The sequence below is a fragment of the Lonchura striata genome, chromosome 15, assembly GCF_050655825.1.
Source record: "Lonchura striata isolate lonStrDom1 chromosome 15, ASM5065582v1, whole genome shotgun sequence".
Taxonomy (NCBI): domain Eukaryota; kingdom Metazoa; phylum Chordata; class Aves; order Passeriformes; family Estrildidae; genus Lonchura; species Lonchura striata.
The window spans coordinates 12,213,632-12,239,440 of record NC_140717.1 but is presented as its reverse complement, the minus strand read 5'-3'; the positions used below and the strand labels follow the sequence as shown (position 1 = coordinate 12,239,440).

The following is a 25,809-nucleotide window of genomic DNA, read 5'->3' as shown; positions in this document are numbered from 1 at the left end:
AAAGCCTCCTAATTCTCATCTGAAAGCAGTACCCATGGTAAATCCTGTACCTAATTACCAAAATCCAGCCAGCCCCTGGTGGTATTTAAGTTCCTAATTACCACTGATGTCTCCTGGGAGTGAAGGGGACTTGGGCAACTCGTGGGTTTGCTGCAGAGCAGGAACTGTCACAGCAACCACATTTGAACTTCAATGTGAAGGTTTGAAAGAAAAATTAATTTCATGTGCGTGCTTGCCTTCAGCTCAGGAGTTTGTGAAGAAAGAATTCATGGAATGGTTCTGTGGAGGAAAATGACTTTCTTTTATCCTGCACTGTGCAGTTTGTAATTATCTCCTCTCTGGAACCCTCGCTCTTAATCAATAGCACGGTGGCAGCCCCGGTCACATTTTGTTAGGGACGAGTTCGCTTTGCCGTCGCTTTGAGCATTGATTTTGTACCAGCTGTGAAGCTTTCAGGGCTGGGGAGTTAATTCAGACATTAATGAGGCAATCGAATGGGTGGTGGAGCAATCGTGGTATCAGCTCGGGAGAGCCACTTTCCACGGGACTGTGCTTTGATTCAATTTGGCACGGCTAAAATGCAGCGCTCTCAGCACAGCCCCGGCCTCGCCCGTGTCACTCAGGGGTTATTAAAGCTGGGCCATGCAAATGGCTGGGAGCTCCTGATCCTGGACTCCAAGAGCTTCTCCCAGTAATGACCCAGAGACACCTGAGACACTCAGAGATCGATACCGGCCTGGGTCTGATGGCATCAGCAAATCTGAGTAATTTCTGAGGCGGTTCTGACCAGTTCAGAGAAAGAAAACCATCTGGGTTTTTTGGGTTTTGCTATTGTAACACATCACTGCTGTTCCCTGTGTGCATCTGTGTGTCACTGGTCAGAACCCACTGCCAGTGGAGGTATCCATCCATCCATCCATCCATCCATCCATCCATCCATCCATCCATAAACCATCCATCATCCATCCATCCATCCATCCATCCATCCATCCATTCATCATCCATCCACCCATCATCCATCCATCCATCCATCCATCCATCCATCCATCATCCATCCATCCATCCATCCATCCATCCATCCATCCATCCATCATCCATCCACCCATCATCCATCCATCCATTCATCATCCATCCATCCATCCATAAACCATCCATCCATCCATCCATTCATCATCCATCCACCCATCATCCATCCATCCATCCATCCATCCATCCATTCATCATCCATCCACCCATCATCCATCCATCCATCCATCCATTCATCATCCATCCATCCATCCATCATCCATCCACCCATCATCCATCCATCCATCCATCCATCATCCATCCACCCATCATCCATCCATCCATCCATCCATCCATCCATCCATCCATCCATAAACCATCCATAAACCATCCATCCATCCATCCATCCATTCATCATCCATCCATCCCATCCCATCCCATCCCATCCCATCCCATCCCATCCCATCCCATCCCATCCCATCCCATCCCATCCCATCCCATCCCATCCCATCCCATCCCATCCCCACAGAGAAGGGAATGGGCAGCACCCCACAGGAAAGGTTCTGAGGAATTTCACCTCGCCTCTGTCAGGGAGGAGGGAGAGCTCTCAGCCCCGACCTGGGGTGTGTAATTAACCTGTTCCTTGCTGCCAGGTGTTCCTGAAGCCGGGGGTCATCTCCAGGCTGGAGAAGCAGCGGGACAAGCTGATAGCCCAGAAGATGACTCTGCTCCAGGCTGCATGCAAGGGCTTCCTCAGCCGCCAGAAATTCAAGAGATTGAAGGTACCCATCCTGTGGCCTGGGGACACCTGAGCCCACCCAGGTCACTGCTGCTGGCCCACAGCACCCAAACGTCTCTTTTGTGCTCCTTTGAAGCTTTTCCCTGCAGCCATGAGATGCTGTGCTGCCATCCCTCAGCTCCTCTGCCACCTTTCCCTCTCCAGCCTGGTGTCCCAGCCTGGTCCTTCCTGGCAGTCCTGGCTGGGTGTGAGGGTCACTGCTGCTGTGTCCCCACAGATCCAGCGCCTGGCCATCCGCTGCATCCAGAAGAACCTGCTGGTGTTCCAGGCAGTCAGGCACTGGCCCTGGTGGCAGCTGCTGGGCCACGTGCGGCCCCTGCTCAGCGTTAACCTCGCCGAGGAGCAGCTCCGAGCTAAGGAAGTGAGTGCCAAGGGCTGGGGTGGGATGGGTGGGACAGGACACGCTGCTTTAGGGGCTCTGCCTGGTGGGTCGGTCAAGTTGGAAGTCACTTCTGCCCAGGCAAAGATGTTTTTCCTACCATCTAGGAGTTGCCATCTGTTCTTAGCCCAGTGCCACACGTTCTGCAGAGCTGTGGAGGGAGAAGTGACTCCTGCTTAGAGGGACAGCAGCAAACACACCGTGTCCCCGCAGTCAAACCCCACCCCAGGGCTCCCCCACTGCCCTCCTCGTGCCCTCTGCAAGCTCCAGGGGCTGTGTCCCCTGAGCCAAACCCCTGGGGATGGGCTGGTCAGCCAGTGGAGTGCTGGAGGATGAGCATTCAAACACCCCTGTGACAGAGGAGACTCCCCTCTGCACTGTCCCCAGTGCTGTGCTGGCACCCACCTGTGTTGCCCAGGGTGATGGGAGATGCTGATGGACATTTTTTGTCCCAGGAAAGGCTCCTTTCACCCTCTGCAGCCTCTGAGACCTGTGCTAAATTCCTGTCTTCCCTGGAGTCCCACTCCTCCTCTTGCCTTAGTGAGGTTTTTAACAAGGTGTTTTCAGGCTGGCTCAGATGAAATAAAAGCTGCCTAAGCCTCTGTTTTTGTCTCCAAACCCACCTGGGATCCATCAGACCCCATCATCTGTTAACCTCTGTTTTTATCACGGCTCTGCACGTTCTGCTCCTGCTCAGTGCTGGACATCAAAGCAGGACAAGGCTGCATGGAGCTTTTTCTGCTGCCTGGGAAGGAATCACAGCCAACACCGTGCCTTTGCACCGTGCTCTGATACCTGCCAGGGCCTTGGGACACTCCCTGGGCATGATCCAGGCCCCTGGCTGTTCATCCCAGGCTTTTGAGGTTTGCTGCTCTCTCATAAAACATGCTCCACACACACCAAAGCTGACATTCCCTCCAATGGAATTCATGTCAGGAGCTGTAGTCCCGGCAATTTGCAGTGAGCAGCCTTCAAAGTTGCCTGGTAAATTTTATTAATAAGGCAGCTGTGTCTCTTCCACTTATTTTGAACAGAAAACAAGGTTTTCATAAATAAACCGAGGATGCTGGAACTCTCTCTGTGTGTTTTTTTCCAATCTTCCCTAGGAGGAGCTGGCGGCGCTGAGAAAGAAGCTGGAAAAATCCGAGCAGGCATGCAGCGAGCTCAGACAGACTACAGAGAGTCTGGAGAGCAAGGTACAGCCCCAAGAACCTCTGGTACAGACCCCAAAACATTGGATACAGACCCCAAAACCTGTGCCACAGCCCTGTCTGGCAAGGCTGGGAAAGGAGCTGATGGGGATGAACAGGAGCAGCAGTTCCAGCAGAGCAGGAGGAGCCATGGGCAGGGACAGCTGCCAGGGATGGAGCTCTGGACAGGATTCTGGACAGGCTGCAGTGTCCAGCTGCAGAATTCCAGGCTGGCATCACTCCAGGCTGCCCAGAGAAGCTGTTGTTGCCCCATCCTTGAAAGTATCCAAGGCCAGCTTGGATGGGGCTGAGAGCAACCTGGGCTAGTGGAAGGTGTCCCTGCCTATGGGGTGGAACTGGATGAGCTTTAAGGTCATTTCCAACCCAAACCATTCTGGGATTCCACTGGCTGCTGGGCCTCTGTGGATTCTGCTCTCGGATGCGCAGCTCCTTGTGATTGTGCCTGGGATTTTGCCAAGCATCAAGAGGAGAAGGATCTCCCAAGGTTTCTATAAATACCCTGGGTTTTCCCAGCTCCTTTGGTTGCAGGAGGGCTGAGCTGGGTCTAGGCTGCAGCTCTGCCTAATGGAGCCAACAGCCCCCAAGGCCAGGACCCTCCTCATCACTGGGAAAGGGGGTTAAGATGGTTTAGTTTGAGCTCTTTGGGAATGCTGAACAGGAAAACTGCCTCAGGGCAGACCTAGGAAAGCACCAGGGAGAGAAATCCTGTGGGATTTTCTTACTGGGTTAAGCTTGTGGGACTCCCTAAGGAGCTTGTGCCTGCACAATGTGAGGTGCCTTAAAATGCTGTCAGGAGAGGAGTGTTGGAATGCTGGGTTTTCCAGCTGTGGCTCTGCAGCCCCTCGCTGGACTGGCTGAGGAGGGAGGGCCAAGCGCCCGTCTGCTCTGCAGAAAATGGAATTGATTTTCTGGATTAATAGTTCTCCCCTTCTGCTCCTGGTTTCAAAGGAAATTTAATGCAACAAAGCAGGACAATGGAGAGCTGTGAGGAGCCCTGCAGTGCAGGCAGCGTGGCACAGGCAGCTGCCAGGCAGGAGCCCGGGCTCCCACTGGTGACACTGCTCAGCGCTGCTCAGCACTCCTGAGACCAGGCAGAGCTGCCAGGACTCTGCAAGGCTGTGGCATGGCAGAACCCCCCCCAGCCATGCCCAGACTGACCCTCTGCTCCCCCAGATCATCGACCTGACCACGGAGCTGTCGGATGAGCGCTACAAGGGCGATGTCACCTGCCAGGCCCTGGACGGGGAGCGGGCGGAGCGGCTGCGGGGCACCCGCGAGCTGCAGGAGCTGCAGGTACCTGAGCCCTGAGCCTCTGTGACAGTGGCCATGCCATCCCCCTGGCACAGCCCTCCCGAGTGCCCCAGAGCAGGGTAGAGCTGCTCCCTTCCTCCCTTCCCCAGAGCAAACACGACCAAGTGCAGAAGAAGCTGGAGTCGGTGGAGAAGCAGCTGGAAGAGGCCCAGCAGCTGGTGCAGCTGCGTGAGATGAAGATCAGCGGCTCTGGAGGAGGTAGGGATGTCCCTCCAGAGGCAGTGCCTGCTCTGGGCATCCAGCCTGACCTGTGGGGACACAGGGAAGAGGGCAGAGGTTTGTTCCCCCAAGTCAGTGGCACTCTCCAGCCCCTGGATCCTCCAGAGCGTTCTGTCACCCTGCATTGCCCATCCACTGGGGGCTGGCAGTGACAGCTCGGTGACACAGCTCTGGCTGTGGCATGGGGCTGGTGGTGCTGTGCCCCAGGGTGCTGCTGGCACTGCTGGGGTGGGGTGGGATGGGATGGGATGGGATGGGATGGGATGGGATGGGATGGGATGGGATGGGATGGGCACACATTCTGTGCCCAAGGCAGGACACATGTTCTATGAGAGTGGGGCAGCCCTGGGCACACAGAGCAGAGCTGTTCCCTGTAAGCTCTGTGCTGCATCCCCTCCCCTGCCCCCAGCAGGGCCACAGGGGCTGGTCAGGCCCCAGCACCCACCGTGCACCCCCGGGTGTCTCTCGTTGGCAGAGGACGAGTGGCAGGTGAGGTTTGACTGTGCCCAGACCGAGATCGTTTTCCTGCGCAAGCGGCTGGCACAGCTGGAGGAGCGGCTGGAGGCAGAGCTGGGCACCAGGACAGGGCTCGAGCAAAAGGCAAGTGCTGCCAGCCCAGGAGGGGACAGGGACACACAAGGGCTGTTCCTCTCCCTGCTCTCAGGAGCTTTGCAGGGCTGAGGCTCAGCATTGCATCTGCTTCTTGTTGCTGCTCCCACTGACCAGGGAAAATTGGATATTTGCTACTGGTTTGAGCCTCAGAAATAGCAAAATTCCACCTTGGTCAAGTGTGAGCGTGGGCAGAGGGTGGGGAGCTGTGGGCAGGGGGTTTTCAGTGGTGGGTCTAGGTGCTGCTCTGGCTCTAGGAGCTGCACAGGGCTGTGCCCATCTGTCACACAAAGAGCTGGCAGCTCCTGAGCTCTGCCCTGAGGAGGGAAAAAGCCAACGTGCTTCCCTGAGCAGTGCCTGGGAGCCAGGTCACTTCCCATAAGGATAAAACAAAGAAATGAAGATTTCTCATGGTACATTAAATAGTAATAAGAAAGAAGCTGAGTCTTAGGAGCTTGGGTAAAGCGGAGCAGCCCATTTGCTCTCCGTTAGTTTGGAATTACAGGCTTCATTAATGCAAGATTTTGCTTATTTAAAGTCATTCCTTAACGACTTCATTCCCTGGCGTGGGAGAGCTCTGCGTGTCTGTCCCAAGCACCACGGGAGTCCTTGGGGATTCCAGCCCTGACGCTGCTTTTTGCAGAGAGATGGGACCAGGCACGGCCCCGGGGCAGCGCTGCTGACTCAGCAGGAGGGGCTGGGATGCTGCAGGCACTCGGAGGGTGCCTGGAGCTGGAGGGGACACCGGCTGTCCTGTGTAGTGAAAAACCTCTGGGTGAACCTGGGGAGTGAAGTGAGGCCGAGTCCTGGTGGGGATTTTATCCAGGGGGTGCGTGCTGTGGGGTCAGTGGGGTTCCTCCACTGTGGGGTGTGTGGGGTCCAAGGCTCCTTCCTCTGAATGGGGTGTGTGTGCTTTGGGGTCCCTCCTCTGTGAATTGAGTGTGCCATGGAGTCTATGGGGTTCCTCCTGCATGGGGTCCATGTGTCTCTCTGACAGTGGGGTCTGTGTCCATGTTTTGTGGGGTCTGTGGGGTCTGTGTCCTCTTCTGTGGGGTCTGTGAGGTCCGTGCCCATGTTCTGCAGGGTCTGTGGGGTCTGTGTCCTCTTCTGTGGGGTCCGTGAGGTCTGTGTCCATGTTCTGTAGGGTTTGTGAGGTCCGTGCCCATGTTCTGCAGGGTCTGTGGTGTCTGTGTCCATGTTCTGTGGGGTCTGTAGTGTCTGTGCCCATGTTCTGCGGGGTCCGTGGTGTCCGTGTCCTCTTCTGCGGGGTCCGTGGGGTCCGTGTCCATGCTCTGCGGGGTCCGTGGTGTCCGTGTGTCCCCCCCTGGGTGCCACAGCCCCGTGCCCCCGCAGCTGGGCGAGGCGCAGGCGGCGTGCCGGGCGGCGCGGGACGGGGCGCAGCGGCTGCGGCGGCGGTGCCAGCGCCTGGCCTGCGAGCTGGAGGACGCCCGGGTGCTGGCTGAGAACCAGCAGAGCCGCAGCCACGAGCTGGAGAAGAGGCAGAAGAAGTAAGGCTGGCGTGGAGCATGGGGAGGGCTGGGGGTGCTGGAGCAGGAGCCAGGGAATGGGGAGGGTCGGGGTGGGTGAGGAGCTGCTGCAAGGGTGGAGCTGTTTCCATCAGTTTTAGCTGCTGGGAGTTATTTTTCCATCCCACTGCTGTGTGACTGGCACGTGGTCTGATCCCAGACTGGTTTGGCTTGGAAGGGGCCTTAAAGCTTATCCAGTTCCATCCCTTGCCATGGAGGGGGAATATCCTCCTTCCACTAGCCCAGATTGCTCCAAGCCCCAGAAATATCCTCCTTCCACTAGCCCAGTCTCAAGATACATCAGGGAAGGTTTAGGTTGGATATTAGGAAAAAAATTTTCACTGAAAGAATAATAAAATACTGGAATTGCCTTCCTAGGGAGGTGGTGGAATCACCATCTCTGGATATGTTTAAAAAAAGACTGGACTTGGCACTTGGTGCTATAGTCTAGTTGTGGTGTTAGGGCACAGGTTGGACTTGATGATCTCAGAGGTCTCTTCCAACCTCATTATTCTGTGATTCTGTGATTGCTCCAAGCCCTGGGAATATCCTCCTTCCACTAGCCCAGGCTGCTCCAAGCCCCAGGAATATCCTCCTCCCACTAGCCCAGGCTGCTCCAAGCCCCATCCAGCCTGACCTTGCTGTGCTCCCTCCAGGTTTGACCTGCAGTTAGCCCAGGCCCTGGGGCAGTCTGCCTTCGAGAAGAGCCTCCGTGAAAAGCTGTCCCAGGAGAACACCAGCATCCGCTGGGAGATGGGCAAGCTGCAGCAGAGCCTGGAGGTAAGAGGAGACCCCACTTTGCTGTTTTGGGACAGCACTCATTACCTCTGCAATTAGAGCAGAGGCAATCAGGAAACTTGATTCCAATTTCTCTCAGCACAGTTCAGTGGGTTTAAATAACTTTCCCCTTCCAGAAGGGGTGTTGCTACGATGAGTGGTCCCCATCCCACAATTCAGCTAATCAGGGCCACCACCATTTTCACTGGGGTCACTTGTGCTCTTCCTCACATGCCTACCCCCAGCCCCACCTTGGGGAAGGTGCTGCTCTGTGCCCTGTGGGATGCTGCTGCACCAAAAATGCCACCGTGCTGGCAGGGGCATGGCTGTTGGGGTGGGGGTAACCCCCAAGGCTGCTGCCAGCACCCTCAGGCAGCTGGGGCTGCAGGAAACCCACGGGGAGCACCCTGGGGAGTGGGAAGGTGAGGTCAGGATCAAGAGGGAAAAGGTGGGGATGCCCTGCCCAACCCCTGCTGCTGCTCCGGGGGGTTGGGATGATGCCTTTGGGAAAGCTCTGGGGGTGTGGTGTGAGTGTCTGGGCTCTGAGCCCCGCTCTGCCCAGCACAAGGAGGCCGAGGTGGCCAGGCTGGAGCAGCAGGTGGCCGTGCTGGCCAGCCGAGTGCAGGAGCTCAGCACCCCCGGGGCCACGGACACGGTGCCTGCGCTCAAGAAGAAGCTCTGGGAGCTGGAGGGCAGCGCTGCCGAGCAGAAGAAGGAGCTGGAGAGGCAAACGGCTGCCGTGGATCACCTGGAGCAGGTAACGTGGGGCTGGGGGGCTGGGGTGTCTGTCCCACCATCCTCGTCCCCTCGGGGTTGTGCATCATCTCCAGGTGTTTCAGGCCCACGAGAGGCTGGAGCTGGAGATCGAGAGGATGAAGCAGATCCACCAGAAGGAGCTGGAGGACAAGGATGAGGAGCTGGAGGACATGCAGAAGTCCTGCCAGAAGAGGGTAGGTCCTCGCTCGGTGAGTTTGATGCTGGGTGCTCCCCAAACCTCTCCATGTCCCCTGGAAAGGCTCCTTTTGTCTGTGTTCCCAGGGAAGTGTTGGGGTGCTGATTTCCCAGCATCACCTGGCATGAGCCCCAGTCACAGCCTGGGGGTGCAGATCAGGCTTTGGGTCAGGGGTGAGCCCCTGCCACGCTGGAGAAGCTGTTGGGGACATGTGTGAGAGCCACACGTGGTGCAGCACATGGACCCGCTGCTCCCAGTAACACCAGAGCCAACCCCAGGGTATCATGTTTGGGGATGATTTACAGAAAATAGCCTTTCTCCAGGGCCATGAGGTCGGTGGGTGCAAACAGGAATTCCAGAGCTGCAGGGGCATGTCTGGGTGTGCTTCAAACAGCCCATCCTGTCCCCAGTGTCCTGCAAGTCCCTGGAGCGCTTCCTCTCCTCCTCACTGGCACTGCCGGGGGTAGGAGGTGCTCCAGGGGACATGGCTCATTCCTGGTCCCCAGGGCTGGCTGCAGAGACCTTGGTGCACTCCCTCTCCTGGGGAATGCCAAACCCCCACCGTGGCAGTGGCTGTGCCCTGCTGGCACCTTGAGGGGTGGCCGGGCACTGAGCGTGGTTGGGTTTTCCTCCCACGCAGCTCCGGCAGCTGGAGATGCAGCTGGAGCAGGAGCACGAGCAGAAGCAGATGGTGCTGCACGAGAAGCAGGACCTGGAGGGGCTCATTGGCACCTTGTGTGAGCAGGTAAGGGGGCAGTGCCCTCCCAGGGGCTGCTTCGTGGGCCATGCCCTGCCCTAAAAACAGGATGGGATAAACAGGAGCAGCTGGAGCAGCAGCCTGGTGCTGGTGCACGTGCAGCTGCTCGTGGTGCTCTGCTCCTCCTCCCTCCCAAATGCCACATACCCACAGCAGGCACTGGGATCTGAGGTGTTGGGACTGCAGGGATCACACAGGAGCTGCATGGTCCCACTAAGGACCCGCAGAGGGGAATTGTTCCCTTTTGTATGGGAGAATTAATCCAAGCAGGAAAAGGTGTCTGCTTTTCCCTGGTGCTTCATGAGAGTCAAACAAGCACTGGAGTGCATCCAAGTGCCTCGAAAAGCAGTTTATCCAATCCTGCTCGTTGCAGAGGAATTATATCCCAAGCACATTTGGTGAACAAATCATTTTCCCCTCTCTGCTGAGTCTGTGGCAGCAACTGGAAAAAAGCACACCCAGTTCTGCTCCCGTTCAGTCAGCAGGTGAGGGGCTGGACTCAGCCTCCTTGAGCATCCCTTGGCATCACCTGGAGGCCATCCCAGAGCTCTGGGGGCTGAGAGAGGTCCCACCTGGCCCTTTGCCCAGGGCTGAGGATGGCACCAGCTCAGTGTCACTGTCTCCGTGGTGCTGCACTCCAGGACTCCCCAGAGCTCAGCCCGCAGGATCTGCCACATGTCCCCCTGCCTCCTGCCCACCCCCACCCTGCCTGCCCCAGTGCCACTCACCCTGGCACAGAAACCAAGCCCTGTGTCCTCTGGCTGTTGGCACAAGCCGGATTTCACCATTTCACCAGCCCTGGCAGTCCTGTGGGTTCATCAAACGGGATGAATCTGGGATCTTTGCAGCACTGGAACGGGGGGAGTATTTCAGGCAGACACAAAATGTTCTGATGAGGCTTATCCAGCACAACCCTCCTGCTCCTGGCTTAGAAAATGTTTAGGGAACTGTCACAATAAATAATGCTGTATCAAAGCAGGGGATTATCACAGCAGTCCAACATGATCTGCTTGTTCGGTGGAGGGGAGCTGAGATGGAGGGGGACAGGAGGAACGGCCACTTCTCCCTCCAGGACAGTCCCCAGGTGTTGTCCTGGCAGCCCCCAGCCCCCCACGGGCAGTCCTGGTGTAAGGGAAGGGGAGATGAGGCCGTGTAGGTGGGATTGCTGTGAGACACAACCACAGCTTGGCAGCAGCTACTAAATCAAATCCTGGCTTTGTCACTTAAAACTCCTGGGCTGCAGTGGTGGGAGGGGGCAGCTGGTTCCAGCCGTGGCACCAAATTTATCCCCTGTGGTTGTGGCCAGACCCTGAGCAACAGGAAAATGATGTGAGCAGTGTCCAGGATCCAGCTGGAGGGATGGCAGGGGGGCAGCAGTGGTGGTGCTGCAAACACCCTCTGGCTTGCAGAGGACAGTTCATTAAAAAATGGGAAGAAAACAGCCAACCCAGGAAACTAATTAAGGAAATGGAGATGCCAATGATTTCTTGTTCCAGCAAATTCCAGCCAGCTCTAAACCAGGCTACAAGGTCAAATCCACACAGTTGATTTCAGCCAGCGAATGGAAAATAGGAGAAGGAAGGGGTTTGAAACAAGAGCCGTGGAAAACAACCTAAATGGAAAATGTTCTTATACCTCAGTTACGCTGAAATCAAGCACTGAAACCATGTCCTTGTTTATTTGGTGGCTTTCTAATTCCTTTATCCCTGTAACCATGGTTGCTCTCTCCCTCTCTCTGGAGGGGAGGGTAGAGGGTGGGTTTTTTAAGGTACTCCATGTGGCTGTGTGGCCAGGCTGTCCCTTTGGGAGGGAGGATGTGACTCGTGGAGACCAGGGGTGGGCAAATGTTTAAATGTTTTCAGAGGAACAATATGGAACAACTTGGAGTTGCTCAAGGAGCATCGTAGCACTCAATGCTTTGGCGTAGTTGACCAAAACATCCCTAAAGTGAGTGGTGAACGCCTTGGGGTGCGGCAGAAAAGCCTGACGGAGGTTCTGGGGGGCAGCAGGGCTCTGACACCCCCTGTCCCCTCCGCAGATCGGCCACCGCGACTTCGACGTGGAGAAGCGGCTGCGGCGGGACCTGCGGAGGAGCCGAGCCCTGCTGGCCGATGTTCAGCTGGTGCTGGCGGCCCCGGCAGAGCCCGGGGGCAGCGGCCAGGAGCTGCAGCAGCTGCGCAAGCAGGTGGGGAGGGAGCGGGGGCGGCGGGGAGATGCGGGGAGATGATGCGGGGAGATGATGCGGGGAGATGATGCGGGGAGCGCGCCCGGCTCCCCCGGCTTGACTGAGCGCTGACGCGCCGCCAGAGTCTCCTTGGGAAAGGAGCGCTTCCCTGTAATTAAGCCAACGCTGGTGAAGTGTTTTTGCCTTTTTTCCCCGTTAATTACCTTCTGTTTGGCGCGTTTCTGCGCCTCTCCTACGGCCGGGCTGGGGCGGCGTTGCCATAGGGATGCTGGAAGCGGGAGAGGGATGGGGGGGATTTGAGCTCAGAGGTGTTGAGCGACCCGGGCAGCAACTCCAGCTCTGTGCCAGCTCTGTGCCACCACACTGGGGACATCCCCGACCCCAGCGTGAGCTCCTTGCCCAGTGGGATGCCCTGCCATGGGACAGGGGCACCACGGGGTGTCCATCCCCCTGTGGGCCGTGTATTCCCAAGTGCCAAGCAGGGGGTCAGCTAAAGCCGCTGGACCTCTGAAACCACTCAGGAATGGATCTGTTCTGCACATTTCCCCTGGAAATGAATGAATACAGAGGCACGAGCAATCCCAGCAACATCCAAATATAATTGGGAGGGTCGTTGTGCATAAATAACAGCTGTGAGCAGCAGCTGCTCCCACCTGTGCTGAGGGGGAAGGGGAAGGTGAGCTGGGCCCGATGGAGCTGGAGGTGTGTCCAGGTCCTTACCTGGATGTCCAGGGCAGGAGATGGCCGTGGCTGGGACAGGCCACAGTGGGGAATGGCCATTTTTTCACTCTTGTGTTGTTAAATATTATTGACCCAGTGGTGTAGTGCTGGGCTTCATTAATCCCTCAGTGTTTCCTAATCCCTCAATATTTCCCAAATCCCACTTTGGGGCTGGAGAGGTTGCACTGCCCCTGTTTTTTTTCCCAGTCCCTGGTGGGAGGGAAATGTGGCAGGGCCCTGCCCTCAGGGCCCTTCATGTGCTGATCTGAGGGACCTACACTGATGCTGAGGTGCTTCCTCTGCCCATCCCGTGCCCATCCCTTCATGCCCAGCCCCATCTCTCTGGGGAATAATGCCCAGTTCACTTGGGGAGCAGCGCTGGGGAAGTAAATCTTTCCTCCAGAGAGTAAAGTCATGGAGAGAGCAGCTGAAGGAGCTGGGGAAAAGGAGGCTCAGGAGGGACCTTCTGGCTCTGCTCAACTCCCTGACAGGAGGGGACAGCCTGAGGGGTCAGGCTCTGCTCCCAGGGAAGGGACAGGAGGAAAAAAAACTTCATCAAACCGGTCCAGGGGAGGGTCAGGTTGGACAGCAGGAGGAATTCCCTCATGGAAAGAGTGGTCAGGGAGCTGCCCAGGAAGGTTTGGAGATGCCATCCCTGGAGGTGTCCAAGCAATTCCTGGATGTGGCACTCAATGCTCTGGGCTGGTGACAAGGTGGGGATCAGGCATAGGCTGGGCTTGATGACCTTGGAAGTCTTTCCCAACCCTTATGACTCTGGAATTCTTGCTCCCTGCACACCCCAGTTCTCACAGCAAGGTCACTCTCTGTCCCTGAGGTTCCATTCAGTCCATCCCTGGCTCCCTCACTCCACGGCCTGTGCTCGCCTCCCTTGTGTTTGGAGAGAAGCAAGCAGCCTGGATTTTGGGAATGTGGAATTTTTGCTGTGCCACCAACACTGAGACTCTGCGTGTGTTTAAAATGCCACATGATTATTCTGTCCTTTAAACTGAAACAATTTCTAATGGCATTCATGACGACTTTCTCAAAAGCCAATGCATCCTACCACCAGCCCACAGACCTGCACGAGAAGAAAAACTTTGCTAAAATGCTACATTTCCGTTAATCAAAATCCATATGGCTGGAAGTGCAGCATTGTTTCTTAATAAGGCTGAGGCATCCATTTTATGCAGGTATTTAACAGATGGTGTTCACAGCAAACTAATGTTGTTCCACACTTCATACATTATGCATTTTTTTGGGGGGAATTTCAATTTATTCTTCCCAAGTGGGAAAATTCCATTACACGAAGTGAATTGGAAGCTGATGTTTAATGAGGGGTCCTGGAGATGCTTTTCTGCCTGATGGAACTATCAGGGGTTTGGTGGGAATTGTGGCAGGGAAGAGGCCAGTCCATGACTGGGGATGCAGCTGGACAGGTGGGAAAGGCCATAAAACCAGGAGCTGACCTGAGTGGCACCTTCAACTCATCCCAGCAAAGCACAGAGACTTTTTTACAGCTGATGGAAGAAAGTTCTTCCTTCTCTAATGTGAGTTCTCAATCTCCCCAAACAGTGGAGGGAAGTGAGATGAGGATTGCTCCAGTTATAGAATTATAGAATTCCATTATTTCCCCCACCTTTTTTTTTTTTTTTTTTTTTTTTTTTGAGGGCAAGAGATAAAAAAAAGAAAAAAAATAATTCTCAAACTCTCGCCATGGTTGCTGCCTGGAATTCCACAGGGAAACCAGGACCAGGCACAGGAAATGAGCAGTGAGCAGAGGGGTTTATTCTTCTTTTTTTGTAGAGAAAAGAAAGAAACCCCAACGAGCAGGGAGGGAAAGGAACTGGATGTTCAGGTACAGCCTATGGCAACTCCTCCGCCCAGGCAAGGGGGGAGATTTTGGGATGATGCTGCAGCTTCCAGATGTTTGCAGCCCATTGAAAATCGTTGTGATCTTAATGGCTGAGCTGTAAAACCCGAGAGCAAATTAGCGTTTATAAATGGGATCTTCCACGTGTATTTGCAAATGCAATTTACGCCACGTGAAAAGCCCATTTGCAAACCCCCGAATCATGAATTGCTCTAATCAGGAATTACGTGTAAATCACATAATTTTGCAAATTAATGATCTCAGCTCTGCCTCGCCGAGGAAGAGGGAGGATGTGGCTGCTGGACTCACCCAGTGGTGTTGGGATCTGTCCTGGGAGGTGCCAAGGAAGCTTTGCTTGCCCTGTAAAGCAGGAGCAGGCAAGCTGAGGAGCAGAATGGGTTATAAAAGGTGGAGATTTCCCTGCTGAAGAAGGGAAAAACGCTCTGTGGAGGTGGAAACAAACGTGGCTCTGTGGCACGGTGGCAAGCACCATCAGCATGTGGTTCCTGCTCATTTAATGATGATCCTGTGCAACTTTTCCCAGCTGGAAGAGAGTGAAGCCAAGTGTGCAGAGGCCCAGAGATGCCAGCAGACAGCAGCCCTGGAGCTGGAGAACCTGCACACCGAGCTGGAGACCCTCAGCAGAAGCAAAACCCTGGTGGGTTCCTGGAGCTGTCCCAGGGAGGGCACAGTCCCACCTCGGGGAGGGGGCTTGGCAGCAATCAGCAGCTGCTTTGCTAAATCAGCCGCTGCCAGAGTGTTTAATAAATCACCTCGCAGTGTTCATCACACCCTGGAGGATATTTACAATATGTCCCAGCGTATTTGTTAAGTCTCCAAGGATATTCCTCACAAAACCACCTGGACTGTTTGCAAACAGCAGCCCCCCGGCTGGTTTAATGGGTGGACAAAATTCCTGCAAGGGAGCAGCATCCCATAGTCCTGCCGTGCCTCTCGGGTGGGCTGGAGGCTGTTGGCAGCACATCCCAGAGGGGGTTTGGGGGCTCCATGAACCCGTGGTGCTGTGGATTCTCCTGCAGGTGGACGAGCAGCTGTTCCAGCTGCAGCACGAGAGAGCCGACCTGCTGAAACGCATCGATGAGGACCAGGAAGACCTCAACGAGCTCATGGAGAAGCACAAGGCTCTGATCGCCCAGGTAGGAGCTGGGGCAGCGTCTCCAACCCTGTGAGGGCTCTCAGAAAGACCTGCAGGCTGGCACAGGGCAGGTGGTGGCCCCTGGGTGTTGGAATCTGAGGTATTGATGATCCCAAAATTGCAAAAAGTGTCTGTCTTTCTGCCCCACTGCCAAAGAAGAAGCCATAATTGGTCTGTGCTGGTTTCCAGGTTGTTTATTCTGTTTATCTCTCACATGTTCTGCTGCCCTGCCCAGCTCTGTCCTGCAGGGCAGCGTGTGGGGCTCTGCCCTCAGTGGGATGTTACAAACATTAAATACCAGAAACTCCCTGGGCTGCATTTACAAGAACGTGCCAATATCTGTCACCTACGTTGGACAGTGTGTCCCCAGCCTGAACCAACAGAAAAATGCCAACACCACAGTGAGACATGGAGGGCATGAAGAAGGAGAAAAAGGACAAGACACACCCAATTTCCTCCATCTTGTCCTCTTTGGACCCCTCATCTAGAATCCTAAAATTTTACTTTTGCACCCGTGCCACACTTAATTATTACTGATATCAAACACTCAGAGCTGGTAATTCATCCTGTAGGATTGAAAACTCTTTTCCATGGACAGAGATCACAGACAGTGTCTCTGGGGGCTCTGTCCAGGGGGGTTCCTGACCCCTGCCAGGGTCCCAGGGCAGCCAGAGGGAAGCTCTGGGTTCCCACACCTGGGGGTGCACAGAGGGGTGAGGACCCCAGGACAAAGATGCTGCGAGGAGGAAGGGAAGGCTCACAGCACCAGCTCCTCTCACCTGCAATTTCTGATCTTCTTTCCAGAGGTGTTTTGCCTTTAGTTTTAACACTTGGGGAATCTTACAGCTGTCCCTCTGCATTACTTTTATTCTTTCTTTCACCATTTTCTCCTGCAGAGGTTTAAAAGTGCTGCCAGACAGCCCTGGGGCTTCCAGTGCCATATCCAAACTATGTCAGGCTCTCCCAAAGGATTGTCCTGGGAGCTGAGGGACCCCAAAACTCCCATGGGAGAGGGGCAGGCTGGCCAGGCTGACAATCCATGCCTTGAAGAGGTGATAGAGATCCAGGACAACCTGGTTTCTGTCCCGATCCACAAATATTTGTTTTAAAATTAAGGGAAGCAGCAATCAGGAGCAGCTCACTGTCCCAGTGGCAGGAGGTTCAGGCAGGAACCAACCCTCTGCTCTGAGCCCTGCTGCTCCCACTCCAAATTTTCTGTTTCTGCAGTCGGCCACAGACATCGCTCAGATCCGGGAGCTGCAGACGCAGGTGGAGGATGTGAAGAAAGAAAAGCAGAGCCTGCAGGAGAAGGTAATTCCTGCAGGAGAGGGTAATTCCTGCAGGAGAAGGTAATTCCTGCAGGAGAAGGTAATTCCTGCAGGAGAGGGTAATTCCTGCCCAGCCTGTGGCATCCCTGCTGAGGAGTGGGACCTCTTTAGGCTGGAGAAATCTTTTCCTGGCAGAGTTCTTGGGATTCACAGCCTGGCTTCTCCCTCTCCCTGGCTGAACTGCCATGGGCTGACCCCGGGGCTGCCCTGGGGTGGGCACCAGCAGGGGCTGCACCCCCTTGCCTCTGTGGCTGTGCCAACCCTCTTGGAGTGAGGGATTTAATTTGAAACACATGAGTAATCCCATTAAGTTAAGTGCTTTACTGGAGCGTGGCTAAGCTGCCCAGGAATCAGAAGCAGGACTCGCTCCCTCCGAGGCGGAGCGGGTGGTGCTTTGGAGATAGGCCGGATAAAAGGAGACAAATTCCCCCAGTTTTAGGTCAAATTCAAAATGTGAACCCGAGCTGTACCGGGATCACTAAAAGGGCAGTGTCCTTTGGAGATCTCAGTGTAAGAACTGAGGAAACAGCTTGGTCCAGGCAGCTTTCCACAAAGACTGTGAATTTTTACACCTGCTGTCCTCAAAGAGTCTGTGAGAAGGGAAAAGCAAAGGAGCCCCAGCCACGTGTCCCTGGTTCTCCTCAAAGCCACACATGGGTGTCAGGCCTGTTCTGTGTGCCTTTAACAGCAGGGGATTCTTTGGGAAGGGAAGGAAATGCTTGGCCTCATCACCTCAGGGGCCAGCAGAGACCCCCAGTGCATGGGAGGGACTGGGGAGGGGTCCAGGAGAGGGGTCAGCAGAGGGGATCAGCAGAGGGGTTCAGCAGAGGGGTCAGCAGAGGGGATCAGCAGAGGGGTTCAGCAGAGGGGTCAGCAGAGGGTCCAGCAGAGGGGTCCATCAGAGGGGCTCAGCAGAGGGTCCAGCAGAGGGGTCCATCAGAGGGGCTCAGCAGAGGGTCCAGCAGAGGGTCCAGCAGAGGGGCTGGGGGATTCTGACACAGCCCCTGCTCTCCCAGCTGCAGGCAGCTGAGGCCAGGGCAGCACAGCTGGAGCAGTGCCCGGCCGAGCGCGCCATCGTCAGCCGGCAGGAAGCTCGGATCCGGGATTTGGAGAGCCAGCTGGACTTCCAGGCCGTGCAGATGAAGCGCTTCGAGGTACCCCCTCCTCACCTGCACTGATGCCAGGCAGGCCTGGCAGTGCCACCGCCTCCCCTGTGGGGACAGGAGCACCTGGGAAGGGCTGGGAGGGACAGGTGGGCACTGGGGCAGCCCGGGTGGTTCGTGGCACCGCTGCTCTCGCTGGGTGGGGGTTTCTGACAGCTTGGTGCTGGCAGGGACATTGCCAACAGCTCGCCTTCCCTCACACGCCAGGTGCTGGTGCTGCGCCTGCGGGACAGCATCATCCAGATGGGAGAGGAGCTGGAGAAGGCGGCCGAGTCGGAGGCACGGGAGAGGGAGAACACCAGGTACTACCAGAGGAGGATGGAGGAGATGAAGGCTGACATGGACGAGCTGGTGCAGAGGGAGCTGGAGTCCAGCCGCCGGCGCATGGAGCTGGTGAGGGGGTGCCCCTCCCGGGGTTTGGGCAGATGGAGGTGACCCCTCATAACCCCTGGGCTGGTCTGAGGGCTCCAGAAAAGTCATTTTTGTGTGGTCCTTTGTGGTCCTGGGCTGCTCCTCTAGGAGGGCAGGGAATTGCTTTGCATCTCTCTGCAGCCCCAAAGCATTGAAACAAATCTGTCCTTGGGGACCCTCACATTCCCTTTCTCCATGGTTGGTCTGGGAGCCTGGACTGTCACTCTGCTTCATGGTTTTTTTTGTGGGAAGGAGGTGGCTTTGCCTGCCCTGCTCATAGAAATGCAGTTCACGTGTGCACGTGGCACTTGGGGACGTGGTTTAGTGCTGGATTTGGCAATGCTGAGGTAACAGTTGGACTGGATGATCTTGGAGGCATTTCCATCCTAGATGAATCCATGATTCCAAGTTGCTCAGGTCATTCCTGCAGCTCCTCATGCTGGTTCTCCTCATGTCAGGCAGGACCACGGTGGGTGAGAAATGCCCTGGCTCTGCAGCAGCCCCTGAGTGCTGAGTGCTGGCCACAGGGCTGGGTGTGCCAGGGCTGGGTATGCCAGCCTCAGCCCAAGCACCAGATCCTGCTGGAGCTCCTGGCTTTGCCAAACCACCCCCGTGGCTGCAGCTCAGACAGTGCCAACCAGCAGCTAAACCCACTCCGAGCGAGCAGAGCCCCAGCTGGCTTTGGAGAGCAGCAAAAATAGATTCACCTTCACTTCCCAGCCATTCCCAGAGTCTCTTTTCATGTTGTTTCTTCCAGTAATCCAGGGGAAAGCCTCACTCCCGGGTGGTAATTGAAAGATATTGCACTTCTGCTGGCAGCAGGGCTGAGTTAGGAGCAGTTATTTTATCAATAATCTTTTAGTTAGCAATCAAGGAGATCTCGGGATTTATTCTGCCCCGAGGCTGCCAGCCTTCCTGAGGGGAATGGTGTGAATGATTCCAAATCCTCTTGCTGCACCAGGGTCAGGCTTTGCCCTGCCTGCTCTGGCTGCCAGAGCAGCCTCCCCTGGGCATGGGATCTCTCTGATGCTCTGCAGAGCCATGAGAGGTGGAGTGAGAGGCTCTGCTGAGGTGCCATGGGCATTCTGGGCTCCCTGATCCCTGTGGGTCCCTGTGGGTCCCTGAGGCTGTGGGTGCTGTGACATTGGGTGTTTGCTGCAGCTCTGCTGGAAGGGCAGCGTTTGGAGCGTGGATGCTCTGGCTGTTGGGATGGGGTTGGGTTCTTTTCGCTGTATTTTTGGTGTTGTGCCTGTATTTTTAGAAGCTTTCTGAATGTTTCCTATGGGGATGTGACCGATGGGTGAAGGAAGGTACAGGAATCTCTTTGCACTCTTGCGTTCTCCCAGATGAAGTGTGCAAAGATGTCTTGAAGGGAATTTTGAGGCACCTCCCTCAAATAAGCCACAAACCCCCGTAAACAGCTGAACTTGTGAGGCAGAACTGAGGGCTCTGGGGTTATCCAGGCACTCAGATGTTTGGGGTCATCTCTGGAGAGAGGAGCAGCTGGGCTCCCCCGGACACACCTCCCCATCCCAGCTTTCCCATGGCGATTGCTCCATGGGAACTGGCTCCAGGGACTGCTGTGACATTCCTGGGAGCAGAGGCATCCCCCAGACTGTGTGTCCTCTTAAGAGCACTTAAATAAAACATGGGGCAGAGCTGTGATGGAGGAGCCCAGCCCAGCTTGTTGGGAGCCTGATGGGGAGCATCAATAGTTAATAGAAAGCCACTTATGGCTCTGCTCCTGCTAAATCCCCCATCAATTATAAATCCAGCCTGAATTATTCACTTGACATTACTTAAGTCATGCTCTGCTCCTAACAATTTTTAGAAAACTTATTTAAATACACGGTGGTGAGGTTGTGGACTTACCACACACTGCTGAGGTTTGAAGACAAATTCCTGGCAGAGACTGGGTTAAAAATCCTGTTTTGTTTCAGAGCTGCCTGCCTGTATATGTAGATATATATAGCATATATATATACACAATATACAGAATAGAAGGTATTTTGTTCTCACAGTGGAAAATCATCCCCAGTGGAAAATCACCCCCAGCCAGGCTTAGAACATCTATCCCATCCCTCCTTCTTTTCCCACCCAGTTTAGGGCAGTTGGGAGGCAGCCTTGTGCCATTCAGCAGGGAACACCCAGTGAGGAGCAGGGATGAGAGCTGGCTGCCATGCAGATGGCTCTGCCTCATGAATTTTGTAAGAAGGATGGGTTTTGTACACTTTCCAAGCATGTTTGGTAATGATGGGGGTAGGACTTGGCCCTGCTGGACTCTCTTTGCTCTGGCTGCACATCCTGGGTTTCCTCCCTGGAGCTGGAGCTCCTCTTCCAATAAAATCCGGATCCCAGCCTGCAGCAGCTCCTCGTTTCTCAGCTGCTGTGTTGACACCCAGAGCCTGACAGGCCAGCCCCAGCCCCCTTGGTGTCCTCAGACCATAGCAGAGTCATGGTGAGGAGGGAGGGATGGATTTCCACCTTGGGGAGCTTAAACCCAAGCCCAGCTCTCTGTGTTCATCATGCGTGTGCAAACACTCATGCTTGTCCCCTGCGTGTGTCCCCTGGTGAGGCTGCAGTGCAGGGAGGGAGGGAACAGAGGCTGGGAAGGGTGGAACAGGGGCTGGGAAGGGTGGAGAAGGGTCTGGGAAGGGTGGAGAAGGGCTGGCAGCAGGCGTGTGTCAATGTCTCAGGGTTCTGATGGTCAGGGTGACCCCGAGATCACAAAGGGTCTTCGCTTCCCTAGCCCGACGCAGCCAAAGAAGGAGCCTGGAATGAGTCCAATTGTGCTTTCAAGGTTATTTATTTCTTCTTATCTAAACATTCTTTCTCTGACCTGCCAAGTTCTGCCTAGAAAGGAAGCCATGGACACCTGCCCTCGAGCCTGGCTCCCACCTTATATACTCAAAACTATGTCTGTGTTTACAATTTATTACCAATTCCCATCATCTATGTTAGACAGTGAATCTCTACCTTAAACCAATAATAAAGTGCCACCATCACACCAAGACATGGAGGACAAGATGAAGGAGAAGAAGGGTAGGACACGCCCAAATCCCTCCATCTTGACCCCCTGAATTATATTCTAAAACCCCCAAATTTCTATTTTTCCACCCTGTGTTAATTCCAATACCACACGACTCAAACCCTTGTGGTTTGTAATTCCTCATCCAGAGTTGGCAGCTTTCTCCACGGGCTAAAATTGAAGCCACGGCTGTTTTTGACTTCTCTGAGCTCCCTGCCAGGGTCTGGAGGCAGCCAGGGCAGCCAGAGGGATGTGCTGGGCTCCGACAGGCGTGGAGCAGGGACGTGGGACAAGGAGTGGCTGTCACGGTGTGTGTGACAAGGCAGAGGCTGGGATTTCCCTGCTGAGGCTGCTCCTGGGGAAGGATGGTGCTGGCTGCTGACTGACCTGCCTGCACAGCTTGGATTTCTTGGCAGAATTCAAGGATTTGGATGAGGGCTCTGGGGTGAAAACTCTGGAATGGGCTCCAGCCATGGGCAGGAGCCTCTCGGGTCTCTTCTCCTGGAGAGCCAGGTGCCTTCTGGATGCAATTCCTGGGGAAAAGCAGAGGCTGACCCAGCTGGGATGAAACCCTGTATTGTAAATGTAGGTGAACTTAAGGGGAAGAAATGACGATGTCTAACTCAATTCAGAAGGCTGAATTATTTTTTAATTATTATAACTATGTTAAAATGCATTAATATATTATATAAAAGGAGGATACTAGTACTACATACTACTTGCTTTGACTCTGTAACTCCAACATAACTTGTGACCCTCTCTCAAAAGTCCAGAGGGACTCTCCAATCCAATCCAGGTAGGTTGGATTGGCCATCAGGCTTAAATAATTCTTACTAGAATCTAGTCAAGCACTCACTCTAGGTAAACAATTCTCTAAACATATTCTACATAGGAAAAACAAAAAACAAAAAAATGTTTTTTTCTTTCATTTCTCTCTGTGCACCTCTATAAAAAATCTGAAGAGCGAGAGAAATGTGCTCACCACAGCCCTGGCTGGTGGAGGCACAATCCAGGGATTTTCTGTACCCAGCACAGCTCCACTGAGCACACCAGGGGGGCTGCTGGGTGCTATCCTAATATCAGCCTCCTTTAATGAAGCTGTGAAACTCATCAGCACAATAATTAACTGATTTTACAGAAAACTGAAGTACAGGTGTGAAGATACTTTTCACAAGTTGGTTGGGTTTTTTTTTTTTTGGTGTTTTGGGGTTTTTTGGGGGGTATTTTTTTGGGTTTTTTGGGGTTTTTTGTGGGTTTTTTTTGTTGTTTTGGATTTTTTGTTTGTTTGTGTGTTTGTTTTTTTTTTGTGAGACCCTCAGTATAAATAGTTTTATTTTTCTGCTTCTTTTGCTGGCAGATCTTTCTGCCCTGGCCCCACTATGGCCACGTTGTGTAACACAACAGAGCTGGAACTCCAGGATTAAGGGTTTTTGCTTGTTTGCAAACTTCAAAGGTTTTTTTTTTTGTGGATTTTTTGGTTTTATTTTTGGTGTGCTTTTGTAGGTTTTGGGGTTTTTTTGTGGGTGTTGTTTTTTTATTGGGTTTTTTTTTATGCATTTTTTGTGGTTTTGGTGGTATTTTTAGTTTTCTGAGTTTTTAGTGGTTTTTTTGGGGGACATTTTTGTTTTGTTTTTGTTTGGGTTGGTTTTTTGATGGGTTTTTTGTGGTTTTTTTTTTTAATTTTGAGTTTTTAATTTTTTTGTAGTTTTTTTGTGTTTTTTGGGTTTGTTTTTGAGTTTTCTGGGTTTTTAGTTTTTTTGGTGGGCTTTTTTGTTTTTCTCTGATTTTTGTTCTGTTTGGTCTTTTTGGTATTTTTTGGTGTGTTTTTTGGAGGGTTTTTCATTTTTTTAATGTTTCTTTGGTGGAAATTTTGGGATTTTTGTGGTGGTTTTTTTCTTTTTGTGGGGGCGTTTTGTTTTGGGTTTTTTTGTTTGTTTATTTTTTGTGTGTGTTTTTGTAGTTTTTTTGTGGTTTTTTTTGTTTGTTTGGTTTTTTGTTGTTTTTGTTTTTTTGTTTTTTTTTTTTTTTTGACGCTTCCAATGAACTTGAGAAGCCAAGTCTTTGAGGCAGTGTAAGGACAATTATCATCAAAGGTCCTTAGAGGTGAGGGCGGGTGATGGAGGAGCCACGAGTGAAAGCTCGGCTGCGAATGCGCTAATTAGGGCTGCTGTAATTCCCTTTGCCATGAAAAGAGCAAATTCCTCAAGAATCCATCAGCTCCTCACACACCAATTACACGGTGCTCGCCCCATCTCACTCCAGCCTTCAACTCCGCAAATTTTGTCACTTCAAACTTTCCGAGAGCCCCGCGAGTTAACGGCTTAATTAAAAATAATAATGATGGATGAATTCCGCAGGTGCGCGCTCAGTTATGAGAAGAAAAGCGATCCAAGTTGGGCTAATTAGATTACACCTGACTCGAGGTGGATGGAAAGGTGGTGTTGTCACAGCAGAACCACAAACAAAAATGCGAGGTGGTGACAAGGACGTGGTGCTGGCCTGGGAATCCTTTGGAGTCTCACGGCTCGGGTCGTTTATCTCCTTTTAACTTCCCTTCAAATAATTCTGAGACAAAATTAGTTGGGGGGAAAAAAAAGCCTCTAAAGGAGAAGATGGTTTAGAAATCCCTTTCCATGGGGGATGTGCAGAGTCTTTTCAGGAGTAAAGGAGAAGATGGTTTAGAAATCCCTTTCCATGAGGGATGTGCAGAGTCTTTTCAGGAGTCCAGCTGAGAGTGGCTCCCTGTGGGTTTGATGAGTGCCAGGCATCACTGAGTGAGCTCCTGCCCCCTTGTCTTGGGGAAACCTTTAATCCAGGCTCCCTGTCAGCAGGAATCAACCTCAGCCTTCTAAAATCATGATTTCTGACCCACCAGCACAGCCAGTCCTTTGCTCTGGGGACATATCTTCCCTGGTGTGAATGGGAGAATGGTTTGGAAATGTATTCAGAACCAGGCAGAATGTATATTTTATTTATTGGTGATAAAATATACATCAGCCAGGGGCTCTGAGCTGGTCAGGCTGGTCCTGCTGTGTGTGTCTGACTGGTTTGGTGGAAGCAGCCAGAGATGCTGGTGCCAAAAGGGGTTTAAGGACAGAGGATATTCCTTTTACCCCCTCAGGTCCATGGTGCAGATTGCCCAATAATATGAGTTTTCCCCTTTATTTCTCTCCTTTTTTCTGCTCAGAGGAAACAAAAAGCCAGCTCTTCCCAGTGTGAGGGTGTCAGTTCTCAGCCCAGGAACTGTGTGAAAAGAGAAAAGCTTCTTGGATTTACATTTAGATAGAAACAACTTGTGTCAAAGGTGCCCAGCAGCTCCCTGGGTGCCAGGGGCCTGGTGCTGGGATGGGCCTTGTCAATTTGTGTTATGCAGACAGTATTTTTCCCTCTGAAATGGAATCATTTTGGCAAAATTATTCCTTTCCTTGAGGAAATTGTAGGGTATAGAGAAAAACATGAGGCGTCTCTGTGGATGAGATTTGGGACAGCTGGGACGTGGGGCTCAGCAGTGTCAGCTCGATTTTCTGCCTCACATTCAAACCACCCCTCTGGTGACCTGAGGGTCACCCCAGTGCCCTGCAGGTTCCTCTGCCAAGGCCACCAGCGTGGGTGGCACAAAATGTGGGTGCCAGGGATGTCCTGGGGGTGGCAGGTGGAGCCCCAGGTCCCTTTCCTCTCAGCATTCCCAGGGTCATGCAGAAGGTAGCGAGGTCAGGGGGGACCCCACCAGCCAGGGGGACCCCTCCAGCCCCCAGGACATTCTTTTTGCTGCTCCCACAGCCATGCCAGGGGATTTCTCTGTCCATGGCCAGAGGAAGTGGGTTTGGGGTGCTGGTAGGGGGATACTGCTCCGTGCCTCCCTGCCCATCCCTGTTAACAAGGGCAGAACAGAGGAGTGGAATGCAATGCAGCCACTGAACTATATTGAATTTGTGCCATAGCCTGCAGATGAGGAGCTGGGTCATTACCAGCCTGTGGAAGGGCTCAGCTCTTTATCAGGCAGCAGCTCCACTCCCTGCTCCTGCAATCCCAAATACTGACCCCAGGCACGTGGGCACCCGGAGCTGGGGGCTCTTTTCTCCTCTCAGGGTTGGTGTGCCCTGTTCTGAGCCCGGCAGGTTCTTGATGAAACACTTCCCTTGATGAAACAGCTCCTTTCACCTTCTGCCTGAGCCAGGATGGAAGTGGAGGGCTTGGAAACACCAAATTTCAGAAAACTTCTCATCAGCACGGCGCTTTTCCCCAGTGCCAGCATGTTCCTGGGAGCTGCTGTGACGCCAAGTGACCCAAACAGGGCTGGTTTTTTTGTGTTTTGATGAACTGAGATGCTCTCCCCCCAGGGCCTGTGTGCCTGGTGATTCCAGCCCTTCCATTATTTACTGTGACAGTGTGCCAGCTCCTGT

The 25,809-nt window shown here is 53.6% G+C and overlaps 1 protein-coding gene across 3 annotated transcripts in view; it reads left to right on the top strand.

Annotated features, from left to right (window-relative positions):
• The window catches only part of MYO18B (myosin XVIIIB), a 62,634-nt gene that overhangs the window by 23,207 nt on the left and 13,618 nt on the right, over positions 1-25,809 (top strand). For all 3 annotated transcript variants that reach the window (XM_085593190.1, XM_021544591.4, XM_085593189.1), the window contains exons 23-39: positions 1,659-1,787; positions 2,022-2,165; positions 3,290-3,379; positions 4,568-4,687; positions 4,795-4,903; positions 5,400-5,524; positions 6,887-7,041; positions 7,716-7,839; positions 8,399-8,593; positions 8,676-8,786; positions 9,429-9,533; positions 11,584-11,730; positions 14,865-14,978; positions 15,361-15,477; positions 16,704-16,787; positions 17,821-17,958; positions 18,175-18,360. In XM_085593190.1, coding sequence (XP_085449316.1) covers positions 1,659-1,787; positions 2,022-2,165; positions 3,290-3,379; positions 4,568-4,687; positions 4,795-4,903; positions 5,400-5,524; positions 6,887-7,041; positions 7,716-7,839; positions 8,399-8,593; positions 8,676-8,786; positions 9,429-9,533; positions 11,584-11,730; positions 14,865-14,978; positions 15,361-15,477; positions 16,704-16,787; positions 17,821-17,958; positions 18,175-18,360 — 2,193 coding nt within the window. The remainder of the gene's footprint in view (positions 1-1,658; positions 1,788-2,021; positions 2,166-3,289; positions 3,380-4,567; positions 4,688-4,794; positions 4,904-5,399; positions 5,525-6,886; positions 7,042-7,715; positions 7,840-8,398; positions 8,594-8,675; positions 8,787-9,428; positions 9,534-11,583; positions 11,731-14,864; positions 14,979-15,360; positions 15,478-16,703; positions 16,788-17,820; positions 17,959-18,174; positions 18,361-25,809) is intronic.